The sequence below is a fragment of the Tachypleus tridentatus genome, chromosome 8 (assembly GCF_004210375.1).
Source record: "Tachypleus tridentatus isolate NWPU-2018 chromosome 8, ASM421037v1, whole genome shotgun sequence".
Taxonomy (NCBI): domain Eukaryota; kingdom Metazoa; phylum Arthropoda; class Merostomata; order Xiphosura; family Limulidae; genus Tachypleus; species Tachypleus tridentatus.
Genome location: NC_134832.1, coordinates 27,903,645 through 27,922,507, shown reverse-complemented (window position 1 = coordinate 27,922,507; position 18,863 = coordinate 27,903,645). Strand labels below are relative to the sequence as shown.

At 33.0% G+C, this 18,863-nt stretch overlaps 2 protein-coding genes across 5 annotated transcripts in view; one reads left to right on the top strand and one right to left on the bottom strand.

The window, feature by feature from the left end:
* Cap-H2 (Chromosome associated protein H2) overlaps positions 1 to 6,263 on the top strand; it is a 64,008-nt gene extending 57,745 nt beyond the window's left edge. For both annotated transcript variants that reach the window (XM_076447877.1, XM_076447876.1), the window contains exons 14-15: positions 2,559 to 2,714; positions 3,050 to 6,263. In XM_076447877.1, coding sequence (XP_076303992.1) covers positions 2,559 to 2,714; positions 3,050 to 3,202 — 309 coding nt within the window. In that variant the 3' untranslated portion in view covers positions 3,203 to 6,263. The remainder of the gene's footprint in view (positions 1 to 2,558; positions 2,715 to 3,049) is intronic.
* Positions 6,264 to 13,957: 7,694 nt separating this feature from the next.
* The window catches only part of LOC143222043 (neuroglian-like), a 132,788-nt gene continuing 127,882 nt past the window's right edge, over positions 13,958 to 18,863 (bottom strand). For all 3 annotated transcript variants that reach the window (XM_076447873.1, XM_076447875.1, XM_076447874.1), the window contains exons 22-23: positions 17,481 to 17,694; positions 13,958 to 17,019 (exon numbers count right to left, since the gene is read on the bottom strand). In XM_076447873.1, the coding sequence (XP_076303988.1) occupies positions 16,806 to 17,019; positions 17,481 to 17,694 (428 nt within the window). In that variant the 3' untranslated portion in view covers positions 13,958 to 16,805. The remainder of the gene's footprint in view (positions 17,020 to 17,480; positions 17,695 to 18,863) is intronic.

Genomic DNA, 18,863 nt, shown 5'->3' with positions numbered 1-18,863 from the left:
TAAATACATGTGCAATTTTATAAATATATATATATACTAAATCTATAAAAAAAAGTAAAATAAAAAAGGCCTTCAACCCAACAATTATATATTTTTTCTACTTTAAAAATGAAAAAAAGAATATTTGGAAGATACCTGTACAGACATTGATCAGTTAATTTAGTTTTACTTTTCCTAACTTTTACCTAATTCATGGCTTACTTAGTCCTTGATAATAATGAGAGTTGGATAGGCATTTTTCCTTAATTCTTTTGCAATGGGCTCTGTATAAAATACAGAGTTGGTATACACATTTGCACTCTATAAATATTTGTACTATAACTTAACACATTATGTTTCTTCACGACATTTGGGAGACCTTTGGGAAACATTGCAAGTCTTTTGTTTTAAAAAAAAAATATTTTTTTAATGAAGTATTTTTACCAAAGATTTGTTTATGAATATATCAAAGGCAGTTCGTCTACATTATTTTTCTGAATACAGAGATGATCAAGATGATTCCTATGAGACTGTGATGGTGAGGCACAAGTTACTTTTCAGCTTCTGTAGGTAGAAAATGATCTTTTACCAGTACATTTATTGACTGAAACCAGTATATAGATTTTGAGCAGTATGAATACCCTCAATCACAGGGTATTTGTGCATTGTTTCACAAGAGTAATGTATGGAAATCTTTGAATCTTCAAAGTTCTTGGCAATGATATTGTGGAGTTGTTCAGTTTTATATTTCACATTGTTTTTTGATTTGAAAGGCACCAGGTCATCTTGATAAATTTGTGCATTTCATCAATATCAGTTGCAGATTCCTTGTATGGAGTTTTTCTTGATCACTGCTAGTTTATGTAAATCATCTGTATAATGTCTTTCAGAAATTGTTTCAAAAGCAGCTGCAAAACTAACTGGTATGTACTTTCAAACTTAGCTCTTAGAATTTGCAAGACTTTGGTATTTCTCTGCAGTTCAGGTTCTTCAATATTTGTAGAATTGGAAATGGATAAAATAGATTTGTAAAACTGTATTAATGTAAATTACTCACTATGACATTGCCATTGCTTGGAAAAAAGCAAATTTTTTATTAGTTTTCAATCTTGTTTGGTTAAAGAGCCATTAAATAGAACATCAAGATCTCTTCTGCCACACCCACCTGTCACATTGTTTCTTTCAGGATTTGTCAGTTGTTCTTTCTTACATTCACAACTATATTAGTTGTAACCAATAATAAGCCAAAATTTTTGTCTGTCAGGTTATGTATTATGTTATTTTGTTTTTTGCACAAAGAAATGTTAATTACTTTTTAGAAAATGTTTTGGTTCCCACAGGAATACTTTTTGGTACTTGGATGAAGTTTTAATATATATAGCAATTGTAACTAAATGCCACAGCTCAAATAAATAACCCATTAAACTGTCATACTTATATTATGCATACATAATGAACTGAATGCATGCAGATGGCATTATTGTGAGCAATTTTTGTTGATTACACTATGTGATTATTTGTGGATTATTCTCTATGATTATGTGGTATAAAAATATAAACATAGATGATACAAAACATTTAACAATAATATTGATTTACCTTTCATTTTCCATAAATGCTGTTTAAATTCTATAAAATGTACTTAAGGGTTTGGGAATCAAATTTTATCCTAGAGTTTTATGTAAATATTCTTGGATGTGTGTAATTATCTGAATGTTTTGTGAAATATACATTGTGTTTAAAAATTCACTTTCATGTTTGAAATTGAAGCTATATCTGTATAAAGAAATTTTATTGAAATCAAAATAACCAAATGAATCAAATTAGAAACTTAGAAGATTTTTTAAAATAAACATCAATAGTTGTACACTCTCTTGGGTGATAAATAACGTTAAGTTTGCATGCTGAAAGTTGGTGATCAGATAATCTTAAGCCAGTCTAGAGAAGTCTTTATACAAATATCTAAGTCACTCAGGAAAAAAAATATTTACAGTTTTCTTATAAATTAGAGTACCCAGGTGTAGATAAATAGTATTTCCAGTATAGAATATAATTTTGTGTTTAAAATTAATTATAATAGCATATAGATAAATTTTTTACCCTGTCCTTATAAAGAAGTTTTTGAGGTTAACCCCTGCTAACCCTTCAGGTTTAGAAAAAAGGAGGCTGTATTTTTGATGGTCATGCAAAAAGCAATTTTAAGTTGTAGACTTGAGAGTTTCATAGCATTTTTCAAAGCTAGAGATTGAACCTTAAATCTGAGCAAAGTTTAATGTAAAAAATTGATTTAGTAGTTTTTTTTAAGGTTGCCACTTAAACATGGCAATTTCTGAGCAGTCATTTCATGATTTTAAGGTTAAACATTATCATAGAAGTTACATTGGAAATTGTTTTATTAGGTATGAAATGCAATGAATTTATATCTTAATATAACAACTATTTTTCCACATGAGTAATTTGAATTTTTCAATACTAGTATATTTTTAAGGTCATTTTATTTAATGATTCATGTATAAAAGCGGTGTAATATGTTTACTAAGTTGGACCAGTTATTTGAGAAAAATGTTTTTTTTCAACAGGAAAAGAGAGGATCATACGATATCCATCTATATGGATCTCATGTAATGTCAGCCTTTCCAGCTGAGAAAAAGAAAAGCACTATACTTTTCTCTGATTTTTGTCAGGGGAAAGAACGGTGGGAAATATGTCGATACTTCTTAGCAACATTACAGTTGGTATGTATACAACCTTGAGAGAGACTAAGATATTAATTTTTCACCATCCAAAAAGATATGTTTACTTGTCAGATCAAAAGCTTTGAGCCTATTTTGTTACGCATAGTAGATTTTTAAATATTAAAGGTAACATTGTATGTTTTATACTTTTAAATGATTCTTTAATATTGTGAGGTTTTTGTTTTTCTTTAGTAATACATTTAAAAAGTGATACTATTGAGAGTAGTAAATAATTAAACCCAATTAAAAATAATTATGAAAGTTATTGGTAACCAGTTTAAAGCAAAAATTATTCGCTTTAATAATTGGAAGTAATGTCTTTGTTGGTGTTTCAGGCCAATAACTATAATGTGGAAATATCTTCAGTTGGAATCCTAGAAGAGGGAATAGATACTATGGCTTTAACACTTTTGTCAAGAAAACAACATTATGAAGAACTCAGGGATTTCAGGGCTCCATCTGTTAATTCTCAGGATTGTAGTAGGTAGTTTTGACCACTGAATAAACTATTGCATGTTAAAGTGTATGTGATTTCAGCCATTTCCTTTAATAGTAATTAGTTTAAGCTAGTAGTGTTTATTGACCTGTCAGTAATGTATGTACCTAATTATGTTATCCCTCTACTTGTTTCTTATTAGCTGCTTGATCACTGTGTAAGTTCATCTAAAGTTTTTATACTTCAAGTGGGAAGAAAGATTTTAATTTTTTTTTTTTTCGAAAAATTATTTCCATTAATTGTTGTTTTTGTTAAGGAATTGTTACTAAAATAGCTGTACAACAAAAAACAGAATGCAATAACTGAATTTTTCTGAAATTTGTCAGTAAAGTGAAAATTTAAAGGTCGATTTTGTGTCTCAGTAAAGAGAATAATAAAAGGGGTTTTAAAAAAGTAGAATTGATAGGTTTGGAAGTAATGTCCACTCCTTTAGGAACATTCATAGAGAGAATATATTTAGCATTTTGTCACTTAATGTTCGCTGCTGGTACAGCAGTAAGTCTGTAGATTTACAATGCTAAAATCAGGGGTTCTATTCCTCTCAGTGGACTCAGCAGATAGCCTGATGTGACTTTGCTATAAGAAAACACACACACACATTGTCACTTAACTTGATAATAGGTATATTTTTATACTGGTAGTATCACTTGACACTTTTAAAGCATTGTCACGTACTAAATACTGTCTCACAAGACGTAATTAAACATTTTATGGAATTGTTATTTTAGGTATGAAATAATGTTTTTTTTTATAAATTGCAAGAAGAACTTTATATATAAAAGTAGTTTTTAACTGAATTTTGTATCACACTTAAACTTAGTATGGTTGCATACTTTGTTTAGAAGGTTTATATGTGATTATATAAAAATATTAAAAACATATTTTTATCATCAGACATGAAGTGCAAGTTTTAACAATTTGTATAATCTTACAAAAACTAAGGCTGAAGGGAATTTAGTACTATTTTAAACAAACCTTAGTACTATTTTAAACAAACCTTAGTACTATTTTTTTGTATGGATTTGTAAATAAAAACATCATCCAACAAAACTGTTTTGCTCTTAAGTTTTATTGTATGTGTGTATGTTTATGTAATTACTGGTATTGTTTGATATTGTTTTGATGTAACATTATGAGATATAAGGTGTCTGTACATTTAATTAGTGAGTTTCAATGGTTTCATTGTAACATACTAGCATGTTGCCATGGAATTTCTGGGAAAGCTATTGTTACTGTATTATTTTTATCATTTTTTTATTATATTTTATTATAGGCATACAGCATGCACAGTTAATTTGATTTCTTTTGGAACCATGGCATGCACAAATGTTTAATATCAAACGTCCAGTAGTTTAGTTTGTACTTGTGAGGGATCAGTACAATCTGTGAAAAACAAGTCTTTATTATTTGTTGTTATATTTCTGGATGCTGTAGAAACATGATTAACTAGAGCAAGCAGTGAGTTTTTATTAAGCAAACAAGTTTTCTGATTTTCTAAATGCCTTTTATTGTACTAATGCAATTAAATCATAAGTATATCTCTCCATTGTTTGTAAAATAAAAATTGTTTCTTCTTTTGGTAATGATGTATTAACATCACTGAAAATCTTGGAGTTCATAGTTGGTTTTGATATTGTAAATTTTCTTAATCTACCAAAGTTTTTCCAAAAATATATTGTATAGTGTAGGAGTCTAAGGAGATCATTTTTTGTTTGTGAAGAGCATTTTTAGAGATTGTATGAGAAATGAAGTTAATAGGTAACACTAACACCTTGTTATAGTTTTTTCATGGATATCAGTATGATACCAATGAGACCTTGAGAAGAAAGCAATTTAATACATTGATATAATAAGTTAATGGACCAATGTATATAAGTCGAGACCCATGTTCAGCTGATTTCTTACTTCTGTTAAAATAAAGTACTTAGTCTTAAATTGGTGTCAGACCCATTCTGATGACAAAAAGAAAGACTGTTTAAATTGTATGTAAAATATTCTCAGTGTACAGGAAATATAAAATTAGTAGTTATTTTTAAACAATTTTAAGGTGCTTTCTGATTAAATGACCAAACAAGTTTGTTTTTGTTTGCATTCATTAAAAAAGGAAAAAATTGTATCTTTGTTTTAGTAGATAATTTTAAGTTGAAACCTATTGATCATTAAGAAGATAATACTTGTAAATGTTTTATTTTGGTTTTATTAGGTGACATGATTATTAAATTTAAGTGTTTCAGTTTATTCAGTATCAAACTTCATTTATATTAAAATGCAAACTATCTAGTAATATTATGATTAGGCAGTATGGTATCCTGTAAGTTAATACTTGAAATATTGAAGTATTGGTTAGACATTTCATAAAATTGATTTAAATATTTTGTTTTTCCACTTTCATCTGCACAATTTTATAGCACCTTTAAAATATCACCCGATTTTCATGTGGTATGTGTCACTCACCTTATTTTCTCTTACTTATTTTATACATATTACTTCCCTTTTATTACATATAATTATATGTAACATATCACCCATATTACAAGTTATTATCTGTCACATGTAATTCATTTTAGCATCATCTGGCATTATATAATTTGTGTCACTGTCATGTGTCAGTTTTTGATATATCTTTTAACATGTGACACATCTCATTAGGGTTGTATAGTTCAGATGTTAAATCATCTCTGATATTATTAACAATATAAACAAATAATTATGAGTTATTATTACTTTTGTTTTGTATGTTTGCCCAATTTATTGAGTGTAATATGGCCCACAGGATCCATATCATAAGACTATATATATTATAGGTGAGACTACATTATAGCAATGCCCTTTTACAAGTGGTGAGCCAGTTTGTGTGTGTGTGTGTGTGTTTTTTGGTTTTTTTTTCTCTCTCTCTCTCTCTCTAAGCCCCCTCAATTAGTCAAGAGACTGCTGTTTCATTGGTTTGGCTCTATATCAAACTGTGTGTTTATTATCAAATGTTTTTTATTAAAATAACAGTGAAGGAGTAATGGATAATCCAGCAGTTAATAAAAAAAAAGGTTTTTAGATATTGAATATGATATTTATTTAGTTTCATATTTTCAAATAAAGATAAAATGTGACTTGAAATGAAAAAGTATGGCGTTAAAGCTTCATTATATTAAATTATAATTTATTTATTGGGCAGCAGTGAGTATTATCTGGCAAAAGCTTATCATTTATGGAGCATTTATTTTTCATCAGTGTTAATATGTCATGAAAAAAGAGTGGATGTTCTGAAAGGATATATTTAAATGAAAATTTTAGGGTCTGAGACATACCAGTATTTTGTTGACTTCCATGCTATTGCAAAATAATTTATAGCAGGGCTCTACTGTGCTATGTACTACTGAGATATGTTTAACTCACAAACTACTTTCTTCTGAATGTTAGCTTTAGAGGTATGCATACTAAATAATTTGTTCTTGTGTGTTGCATGGGAAGTTCAACATCTGTTATGATCGAGTGAAAAACACTCCTGTGATTGTAGCCTCTACCCTGGATGCCAGTCTAAGTAGCTGTTAGTTTCATGTGGTAATTTATGGTTTGCATCTTTGATTGTGAGTCTGTATCTCCAGTTGTCAGAGGATGGTGTGTAGAGAGTATATATATCAAGAACAGTTGATTATGATTTGTTAGGCTGTAGAAATGCTATGACTTTCTGGATTCATTATGCAAAGTTTAAACAATTGTATCTCAACCACAATAAAACTCTGATGAAAAATTAACTCTGCTTAAGCTTATATTCAATCCTAGGGTCTTAATGAAACTTCCAAGATTGCAATATCAGCAGACAAGCTACATTAAGAGAAAAGTAAAACCAGTTTATAATTACTTATCTTCACATGTAACAACACAAAAGACAACCTCCTGAGTCTTGGTCAACAAATTATCCCCTTGGTGTGGATTCCTGTACGTGGAGAGGTGAACCTCCCAGGGAAGGTTCTGTTTTTTCAGTTTACCTCCTCTGGGATCTAAACATCCACCCAATTATCCCCTTGGTGTGGATTCCTGTATGTGGAGAGGGGAACCTCCCAGGGAAGGTTCTGTTCTTTCAGTTTACCTCCTCTGGGATCTAAACAACCACCCATGTGTCAGTTGGCTGGTCTTCTTGGGCTATGGTCAACCAAGTACCAGTTTTGGATGTTCTCAACAGGTGTTGTGGACATTGTATCTGATGCTGGTGTTTGGGTATAGTGCTCACGAAACCCTGGCATTGCTGCAGTGCCCTTGTTTGACATTGTAGGGCTCCATGGTAGGTGGGCACCAAAATTTTCCATTTTTTATTGTGGATACTCCAATTAAAAATTTTAATAAAATAGTGAAAAAACAGTCTATAGGTAAACGGCCACATCTTGAAGTTTCTGAGCAGCAATCCTCGCCATCTGTACCACCTGTTGTACCTCATTTTCTTATATTGCATTCACTTTGAGACAAACCTTTAGGGCAAGTGTCTCCCTTTTTCATTCAGAAGGGACTTGCTGGCTCTCTAAAGTCAGTAAAGAAGCTTTGATCTGGTGACACACTGGTGTAAACATCCACCTCTCAACACAGTGAAATCCTCTTGCATTTAAAGGTGAATCTTCAACAAATTTAATAATTGCCTTAGAAACTGTACTTTGGTTAGGTATAATGCCTGTGTGGTTGCCATATTTTTAAACACTTTTGTTTTTTGAATAAAAAATGAAACAAACTATGCAGGTCCTCAAACTCAAGTTCCTTTCGGTCGTTCGGCTGTTTCCGTGACATTTTACAACTATGATGTAATAGTTGCTAAACACGCGCTTTGTTTCTTTCAGTACTGATGTTTTATGTATATCTATCAGTGCTTTTTTTGGGTTACATATTTTGTGAGACTATTTTTGTCTTGATATTGCTACTTTATGTTTGTTTTATGATAACATGGTTTACTGCATTGCTTATGGTTGTAAAAACGGTTCGGCATCGGGCAAAAGCTTCTTTTCGTTTCCGTGCAAGGAGAAGGAACCGGCAAGGTGGCGACAGTGGGTGCGGATGGTCACTAGGAAGAACTGGACTCCTTCACACCATGCAAAGCTTTGTAACGATCACTTTGAACGCTCACATTTTGTGCCAGATCCCACTGTTTTGGATTCCATGGGTTTCAAGCCAGGCAAATTGAGACTGAAAAAAGCATCGGCAGAAGACAGGATTGTCCCCACCATCTTTCCACCTTGGCATCACGAAAAGAACAAACTTAAAGGTAGGTGTGCAGTATAAAGCGATAAACAATAACTAGTATAATATAATAATTTAAAAGAACAAGTTTTTGAAGAATGTAACTAGACACATTTCACATTTATGAGTGTGTTTTGCATTTGTGGCACCTGAAAGTCAGTGAAACCTTGATTTTCTAGTCTAGACAGTGTACATATCTATCTGTGTCAAAAGTAACTGTTCTAGGTTTGTTCAGAGTAGGTTCGAATTGATATGCGCTACTCGATACTGTTCAGATCACAAAATTAAAACAGACTCTGCCTCTTTTTCTCCATATGCACTGGCCATGTTTATTTACCTTCAACGAGCTGGCATTAGCGGTTTGTTTGGCAACTATTATGTCACAGTACTTTTCCTAGCAGCAAACGTAAAAACTAAAACGTTTGGATTGCCGCTCGGAAAGGGCTCTTTCTGCACCAAATTCCATGTTTCATTTATTTGCACATGTTTTATAAAAAATTTGAACCTGTAAAATTAATCAGTATGAGTGGCTCTTTTGTCTACAAAGTTTCCTTTTTTCTGTAAAATTCACCTTTAAAGGCTAATGGGGATATACCTATTGAGGTTACTCGTCATGCTACTTTTAATTCATCTTGAGGAGTTGTTGTTGAGAGGGATTTGAGAACATCCCAGAGTCAGAGATTCTTGCTGGTTTCTCCACACAAAGAGTTTCTGCAGTGAGGCGTATATTCACTTGCAAAGATGGAATTATGATACCAACCAATGTCTTCATTCTCACATTTTTGTCACGAAGTCGGCCTGCCACCATCAAGGCAGGTTATCTTAATTGTAGAGTACAGTCATACATTCCAAACCCTCTCCAATGTTTCCAGTGCCAGTGGACTGTCATGTTAAAGACGTCATGTCATGGTTCCTTGACGTGTGCTCGTTGCGGTGGGTAGGAACATAATGCCTACAAGTGTGAAACGGACCCTCATTGCATCAATTGCAATTGCTCTCGCTTGTCCTACTTTCATTCTTGCCCTAAATGGTTGGAATAAAAAGAAGCGTAACATTTGAAAATGATTCATAACATTACTTATCCTGAGGCTCGCAAATTGCTGTCTACCACTTCACTTCAGGCATATGCTGCTGCAATCCATTTCACTACTACGGTAGGAGTGCAGACGGATCTCTCTGTGCCTCCGAAAGAATCGTTTGAAAATCAAATGAAAAGTCTTTTGACCTCCATGGATAAAAAATTTGATGAATCAACTTCAACACCTATCTCTGTCCCTTACATGCATTCCAACAAATCTCAAGATTCCCTTCCTTTGGTTTCGGGGTAAGGCATTTTCTTTGATACATCTTCTCCTACCCCATGATGCAAAATGATCATCCATCCACATCCTCAGTCACTGGAATCCTCTTCCAACAGCAAAGACCTGCCTAATCGACCTGAGGCAGGATCCATGGAGGTCGATAAACCTCCCTCGAATAAAGACAGTAAAGAAAAAAGACATGGTCGTAAACAGAAGGGTTCTCCACCCAATTCACCTACACATAAATAAAAATGGCCATCTTGATTCAGTGGAACTCTCGAGGCTTATATTCTAATCTGGATGACATCAAAACACTGATTGCTTTCTACCATCCTGTATGTCTCTCCTTATAGGAAATATTTCTGAAACCTGCCAATACAGTCATCTTTCAGCAGTTTTCTTTGTTCAGAAATGACAGGCTGTGTGATGGACAAGTGCTTGGAGGGGTGGTATTGTTGGTTGATCAGCATGTGCCAACCCTGTTTTTGCCACTCGACACACCCTTGGAGGCCGTAGCCATCCGTTTCCTTGGGTCACACCATCACTGTTTGTTCTCTCTACCTGTTGCTTGGGAGAGACCTATGATCAATCAGACCTTGCTGCTCTCATTGAACAGTTGCCGTCTCCCTTTTTAGTTCTGGGGACTTTAATGGACAATATCCCCTTTGGAGAAGTGCTGATGTTGATAGGAGAGGTCGCTTCATAGAGCATATGGGAAAAGATTTGAAAGGTCAGTGGGTAGTATAATTTCATCCCCCTCTCAATCTTGTTCTCTGATGGCCAGGAAATAGCTGATACCCAGAGTATTACTGATACTCCAGTTGTAAGCTTTTGCCAGGTGTCTAGCACTTCTGCTTCTACCTCCACTTTCTTAGCTATCAAGTCTTTTGAAGCTGAATGTCTCTATGACATTCATAGAGACATTCACTGGTGGAACTTACACTGGCCCTTCATTGGTCTGACAGTACATTGGTTAGATCTGATGATATACACTATGAAATGCTGCGCGCCATCTAACTCTTTTACTATTCTACTGCTTGTTTTTAACCGAATCTGGCAGAAGAATGTTTTCCTGATGCTCGGCACCAGGCAACTGTCCTACCTTTCTCTAAGTGTGGGAAGGATCCCAAGATTCCTTCAAACAACCATCCAATTACTTTGATGAGCTGTCCCTGTAAGACCTTAGGATGGTTAATGCTTGTCCCATTTGGTTCCTTGAATCATAGAACCTCCTCTTTCATGCAATGTGGGTTCTGAAGACAGCGCTCCACCAAGGACATCCTGATTCAACATGAAACATCCATCAGAGAAGCCTTTCTCAAACAACATCTTGTATCAGTATTCTTTGACATTGAGAAGGCTTATGATACAACTTAGAGGCATGGTATTTTGCGAGATCTCCATATATACGGGCTACGTGGCCATTTGCCCATTTTTATTAAAAAATTTTTAATGGACAGAAGATTCCAAGTTCGTGTGGGTTCAACACTTTCCCATTCTTTTGTACAGAAGCTTGTAATCCCTCAGGGCTGTGTTTTGAGTGTCACACTTTTCAGTATAAAGATTAATGCCATCATTGAACAACTCCCTCGTGCAAATGGGCTCCGTGTTGATGACTTTCACATCTCCTGTCAGTAGTCAAACATGAGGTATATTGAGTGGCAGCTACAGACTGCTCTCAATCGTTTTCTGAAGTGGACCACGGGCAAACGGCTTTAACTTCTCTCTCTCTAAAACCAGTTGATTGGAATTTTGCTGTCAATGGGGTATTCACCCTGATCCTGAACTCCATATTGACAAAGTTGTACTGCCTGTGGTCCCTGAGACGAAGTTCTTGGGGTTTATCTTTGACTGTAAGCTGACTTTTATACCACACATCAAGCAGCTATGGGTCAAATGTTCAAGAGCACTGAACATCTTCCCTGTCCTTTCTTTTACTACCTGGGGAGTGGATCGATGTTCTATGCTAAAGACATATCGTGCTCTTATTCCTTCGAAACTCGACTGTGGATCACTGGTCTATGGGTCTGCCAGGACTTTAGCCTTAAAGATGCTGGAACCCATTCATCATCAAGGACTTTGGCTCTGTACTGGGGCTTTCTGCACTTCCCCAGTTCAGAGCTTATAAGTAGAGTGTCATGAATCTTCTTTGCACCTCTTCTGTTTGCATCTGTCTTCACTGTATGCTTCGAAACTTCGTTCCTTACAAAAGCATCACACCTGGGATTGTGTTTTCCTTCTTCATACTTTTTCAGAATAGATGATTTGTCATTGCTCCTTTTGGCCTTTGTATTCAAGAGCAATTGGATAAATTTTGTCTGTCCTTGGATAACATTGCTGTATCCACTGGTCAGCCCATCCCACCATGGCTTCTTACGATCCCCCAATGTGACCTATTTTTAAGTCATCTGAGAAAAGTAGACACCCCTGATTGGAAATACTATGTTATTTGCTGAACATCTTTCGAACCATCCTTCCATTCCTATTTATACAGATAATTCAAAATTAAGTGACTGTGTGGGCTCTTCCATGGTTTGTTGTGGTTGTTCCCAGAATCCCCTCTGCTGTTTCTGTGTTCACTGCTGAACTATATGTCATTTCTCTTGCCCTGGATCACATAAAAGCTAAGCAGTATTCAAACTGCGCTATTTATACTGACTCGCTTAGATCTCTACTGGCCCTGGAATCGTTTCACCTTAGTTCACACCCTGTTCTCACTGATATTCAAAACCGAATGGCCCAATTATCTTTAACATCTACTTCTATCCAGTTTTTCTTGATACCGGACCACATTGGTATTCATGGGAACGAGCTCGCACACTCTGCAATAAAATCTATTTGCTCTGACACTATCACTGCTGTGCCTGTTCCATACATGGACTATGGTCATTCAAGGCTCATTCAAGGCAGTCGATTTGGAATGAGGAACATGACAACAAGCTTTTCCAACTAAAACTGTATATTGGACTTTGGCCGTCTTGCTTCCATAAGGATCAGAAAGAGGAAGTTGTTCAAACTAGACTACACATTGGTCACAGTTTTCTAACTAATTGTTTACTTTTATCTGGAACTGATGCACCATTATGTAGTCTGTGTGATACTCAAGTCACAATAAACCACATTTTACTTTCTTGCCATCATTATGACTCTCAATGATGACACCATTTTCAATATATTCCGCCCCAAGGTTCATCCATAACTTTAGACAGTGTTATTGGTGATGGTGACACTGTCCACCTTGGAAATGCTTTTAGTTTTTTAAAGGCCATTAATTTATTTAATGCCATTTAAGTTTTTTAATTTATACTTTACACTTTTTTAATGTGGCTCCATTTTAAAAATCACAGTTCATCTAATTCAATTTGAAATTAGAAAATGTCTTGTAAAGTCAAATAACTCGAAACCGGGACTGGAAAGGCCAACTTCATGTGACTGACAGTGGTTTTTGTAATTACTTGTTAGTCTTTCTGTGAGTTCAGATAATTACAGTTATGCTACAGAAAGTCCTCTACCACTTGTTTTACTGTAGTTTTTCTCTTAATGCTGTAGACTAGATGTAAACATAGGTTTTATGTTTTTTGATTTTGTTTTATTTTACCTTAAATTCCTTTCATAAGTTTCCTAATTTATAAAACACCAAATCAACCAACCAATCAACAAATTATTCCACATGCTGATGAGAAACCATTAGGCAGTATTATTACAGTGTAAGACTATACATACTATTTGTTTGCAACAGCACTAGGGAATTTGGAAGAAAAACAACTTATGAATAAATACATTCTATTACAAGGTATGGAGAAGTTTCACCATGTTCATACTAGTTCAGTTTTAATTTCCAACTAAGAAGGTTCAGGTGGGAATTAAGTACATACTTCATCCATGGTGTTCTTTTTATCAGATCAATCAGAATTCTTCAAATTTGTCTTCTATGACACTGTCACAATCAAGCAAAGCATTTTAGTGTTTTTTTCATTGTGTCAGTTAATGTCTGTATCCTAGATTTTATGTTTATTCATTTGTTATTTCATATCTTAAAATATGATGTTCTTTGGTTTCTTCTGCATTTAACATATAACATTTTCAATGTTCTTTCTCAGTGATTATTTCATTTGCATCAATTCTTGTCACTCAACTTTTCTGCAGAATCTAGTTATCTGTATATTAGATATTTCCTAACCAAAATAGCACATTACTGATATTGAAAAAAAACAACAATATGAGACATGTTACACTGCCAAAAACTTTATTATATATAAATTTTCATAAAAACATATTTCATTTAGATTTTATGATACAGGTGTTTATAAAGGCAATTCATAACAACTGTAGGTTTATTATAGCTTGGACCCATTATTTTAAGCTAAAATTGTTCATGCATTAAAGAAATACATTAGACGAGTAAGAGATTCTTAGTTTTCCCTAAACAAAGTCAATATCTGATGAGTTTTGAATTATTCAAATGAAATATTTGGAAGTTTTAAATAATTTTGCCTGTTTTTATTTAGTTCCACACATTCTACATGTTGATTTGAAATTTAAGAGTTCTAGGTTTTTTAATTTTGACCACAGAAGGTGTGCATTTCAAACTCAGTATACTCTAAGATGTGTACAAAATTTGAAGGGATGTTTATGGGAGTTTTTCTAGTGCACAGTTACATTTAACTTTAGTGGTTTGGCAGATAAATTACATTGGCAACAGTTATTATACACCTTAATTTTATCATATAGTTGTGTGCACATATGTCAACTTTCACAAATAAAAACAACTAATAAGCCTCTTGTTATAATAATAATGTAGCATTTAAGAAATATTTAAATGTTTTGTATATTTAATTTTATTCTACATAAAAAGGGCTTTAAGCATAAAAACATTTAATATAGTTATTTAACAAAGAATTCAGTAGCAAACATTAATAATGAAAAACATTTTGATTATCAAAGTATTTGAGTGGCATTGTTCATTAACAAAGAATATTTCAGATTTACTTTCACCTTTTATGGATGATACAAGTTTCTCACAGTAAATTTTAAGGCCTATTTCCTTCTTCAATGAAGATCTTTATAATGAATATGTTTCTATCACAATTAATTCAGAAGTTATTGTTTCTCTACTGACAGTAATTAATATGTCATATTGCTTTCAGACAGTTAAAACAAATCATTTTAACGGAAATCTATAGTAGCATAAACCAAGCATTGGCAACACATTGGTGAAAACTACAAATATGGTGGATACACGTAAGTGACGACATCAATAAAGAATGAAATATTACAAAATGATCTGGTCCAGCCAGACTATATATATTTTATCAGTCTTGTATAGTACTCATATATCAATTAATACTTTTTTAAAGTTTCTTTCAGGCATTTCTCTTCTGTAAAATTCAAGAAGTTGAAAAAAGTAAGTTTTAATTGTATGCCACTTTTCAAATACAGATATAAGACAGTCTGCTTCTATTTTACTTAAAAAATAATTGTTGATGTAAGTCTCCTCTTAAACAGAATACCAGTGAGTTGATACAAAATATTTTACTTTCTAACATTGTCATTTAAGTACTTTGTGTGTTTAATTTTGAATGCACATAACCATATCATTTTAACGCTGAAATTTAACCATTAAGCTATAATTTATAATTTATTAGTAATAGCTTAAAGTATCTGAAAATATTTTATTTATGTGTTAAATATTATAAACTGCCTAAAAGCTCAGGTACGAGATCTAGAGAGATTGTCAATGTCATGCATTATAAGAAACCTCTCCTACTGTGTATTTTTTATGATAATTTTTAGTAAACAGATATTAAAATATCAGGTAAAGCTAAATATATTTAGTGTTACATAACTAACAAGGCTTGTACTCGTGCCTTCAATAAGGCATATATAACTTTATTTTGAGTGAATTCTCTCTTATTTACATTCTTCTTAACTAGAGGCATAGCCAAAGATTTAATCATGTAACATCCAGAGCAGTTTTTAAAGGCCCTTCACCAAACAGAATGCTTCAGGCAATTTACAGGAAGAATTAGATGGTTGAATTGTGTTCTTTTATAACATTCTTGTTTTCAAACATTCCATGACTAACTTGAACATTTATTCAAAACAAAATGTGTAACCCTTGTTTTCTGTTGTTTTTCTAAAGGTACACATCTGATAACTTTCACTAGTACGTGACAAATATGATGAATAAAGCAGTTGGGTAGTTGTGAAAAATTAACACAATGTAATATAGCTAAAAGTTGATAACTATCTTTTGTAAAAATAGCAAAACAAAAGATTGCACTTTTTAAGCTGGTTATTGAATTAATAAGTATTCAAATCAATATTATTTTAAATTTTGTGGAAAGCCTAGGGTAAATTATATATCTGGTTTAAAACAAATACTAGAATATCACTTGCACCATCCTTTATTGGCAGTATTTGTTCAATTTTTATATTAATAAAATACTATAATGTATTTACAAAAAAAACAAAACAAAAAAAAACCAGCTAAACACAATATTAATTATAAAAGATTTTGTAAGACAATATTATTTAAGATTAAAGATTTTGTTATTCTGTTAAGCTAGTTCAAAATTGCAATAGAAAAAAGCCCATGACTGACAAAAAGTCCAAAAATAATGTTTCTAAGTCATAACATTCATAAAAACCCAGTTCAAACTTATCAAAATGTTACACATACTGGAAGTAGAAAGAATTTATATTTTCAACACTTATGCATAAGAGTGTTATTAGAATTTATATTACTCATAACAATTCAGCACTAATGGATGATATGTAAATTTTATGTACTGGGTTTATAACAACATACTTACAAGCTCATTGACAAAACAACAAAATATATTAGCATACTGTAAGAAAATCTATAATGTGAAACACACACTGGAGTTCCTTCAGTGTCAAAAAAATTCTTTTTAAAGTAACAACATACTGTTGCTGCTTGCAACTTATGATTGAGAGCAGTTATGAACTAGAAAGGCAGTCATTGGAAAATACTACCAGTCACTAGTTCATACAGTTTGCACACATTTCTGTATTCTCCTAATGAAAAAAAATGGTAACGAAAGGTGCAGAACTTCAAACAAGTGGAGTAGCTGCTGTTGATAACCTGGATTCTTCCTCTGCATTTTTACTTCGACCATACTGACCAATAAAAGATCCATCTTCAGTAAACTTTCCTGTGTCTCCTTCTCCTCCGTACTCTGCCATACTGTCAGTGTCACTACCTGGACCTGCCAGGCTACTGTTAAGAGAGGTTTTGCTGCCTTTTAAAGGATGATGGTTACTGGAACTGAAAGATTTTCAAAAATACATAGAAATCACAAACAGTTCAAAATTCAGTGTAGTATGAGAAAAAAGTTTAAGCAATTTGAACTAAATCCATCTTCACTTTTCTAGAAACTTGTAACAGTACAAAACGAAACAAATATCAGCTCCATATGTACGAAAAGATCATCTGTATGAATTATCCATCTATATTTTTTCAATTGCATGACAAAATTAAAGAGGTAAACTTCTGGACACACTATAGACAAACAAAAACAGAAGTAAACAAAGAAATAAATCCTTGGCTGTATGAAAGCTCACATGGAATACTTGTACTTACTGTTATTGTTTCATCATGTGCTGCAAAAATCTAAAAATACTACTTATGGTGTCTGCAAAACATGCACTGTTCCAGTCTAAAAGAAAAGTATATTTATTTGGCTGCTGAAATAAAAATTGATTTAAAATTACTAGACATTTACTTACGGTTTGTTATATTCATGGAAACCACCACCATCAGGGTAGTCCAGTCCAGACCCTAAAGCAGCCTCCTTTTTGTAGACTGGATATTTTCCTCCAGCATTTCGTTTAATAAGACAGATTATGATTATGATAAGAAGAGCCAAAGCAATGGCACACATTAATGCTATAAGCCATGGTGCTGTTCCTGCACTATCGACTATCTGAGCTGAAGGTACTCCTGTATAATTATAATAGAATTCATAAAGATTAAATAAATCTACATAGCAGTTCATGTCACTTACTTAACTGAATATTTCAAATATATATGTATATTACAAACGCAAAACTATAATCAGACTCTTCCCCCACATGTACGTAATAAACTGAGAAAGATCAGAAACATAAATGTACCTGTAATAATGGAAATTTTTGGATAATTTAGTGTAATTGTGTTATATGGTCGATTTGTCTCAAAAGGTTAACACAGTTTTTAACAACCAATTACAGGAAAGGCCAATGTTTTTCTGATTTTGAAAAAAAAACTATTGAATGTACATTATTAATTTTTCCCAGTTAAGTGCTGTTTCCAGCTAGAATACAACGAACAAAGTTTGTAATAGGTGTTCACACCCTAACAATATAGGCCAATTGTTGTAACAAATGACTTACATTGTGTTCTGACCACTATTGTGTTCTTTGTATCTCAGCTGGCCTGAAGAACTTGTGAAACATGTCATTTATGATGGATGTGAAGAACATAGTATGGCTGAAATACCATTAGTATACACTTATAATTCTTGAAAATCCCTATGAGAACAGAATGTAGTGTTTGTAGTTAATTACAATCATGCTTCACCAGCTTGTGTGGAAACAAATGTTCTAAATAAATAGTGTTTTGACCAACAGTGTGTTTGTTGTATCCCAGCTAGTCTAAACAGCTCTGATTAAGCAAAATATGCCACGAGCAACAAGTATGGTGAACAGGTGAGACTGAAGTACAATAGTTATAAACTCTTCTAAATCTTGAAAATCTCTAAGGGACTAGAGTAAAAAATAAACAATGTTTATCAAAATACTTAACATAAACACAGTGTATGTGTGTCTTGTTCACTGGGCTAAGGACTTGGTTGGACTGCAGGATATAAGTCTGGGCTCAGGTTGGTTTTTTCATGTCTTGATTTTCTCTGTACTCATTAAGTTTTGTTTGAAGAAACTTTGTAAATATGTTGTTTCTGGTGATACCATGTGACAAGTTATTCTCAGAATACACACTTGGGTTATTAAGCTCTAGGTATTACCTAAACAACCACTGAAAGACAAAGCTAAGTAAATCCTAACACAAGGTTGTGCTTAAGTAACAGGATATACCTATTATCAAAGAAACAAAAGTGATTTGAAATTAGATAA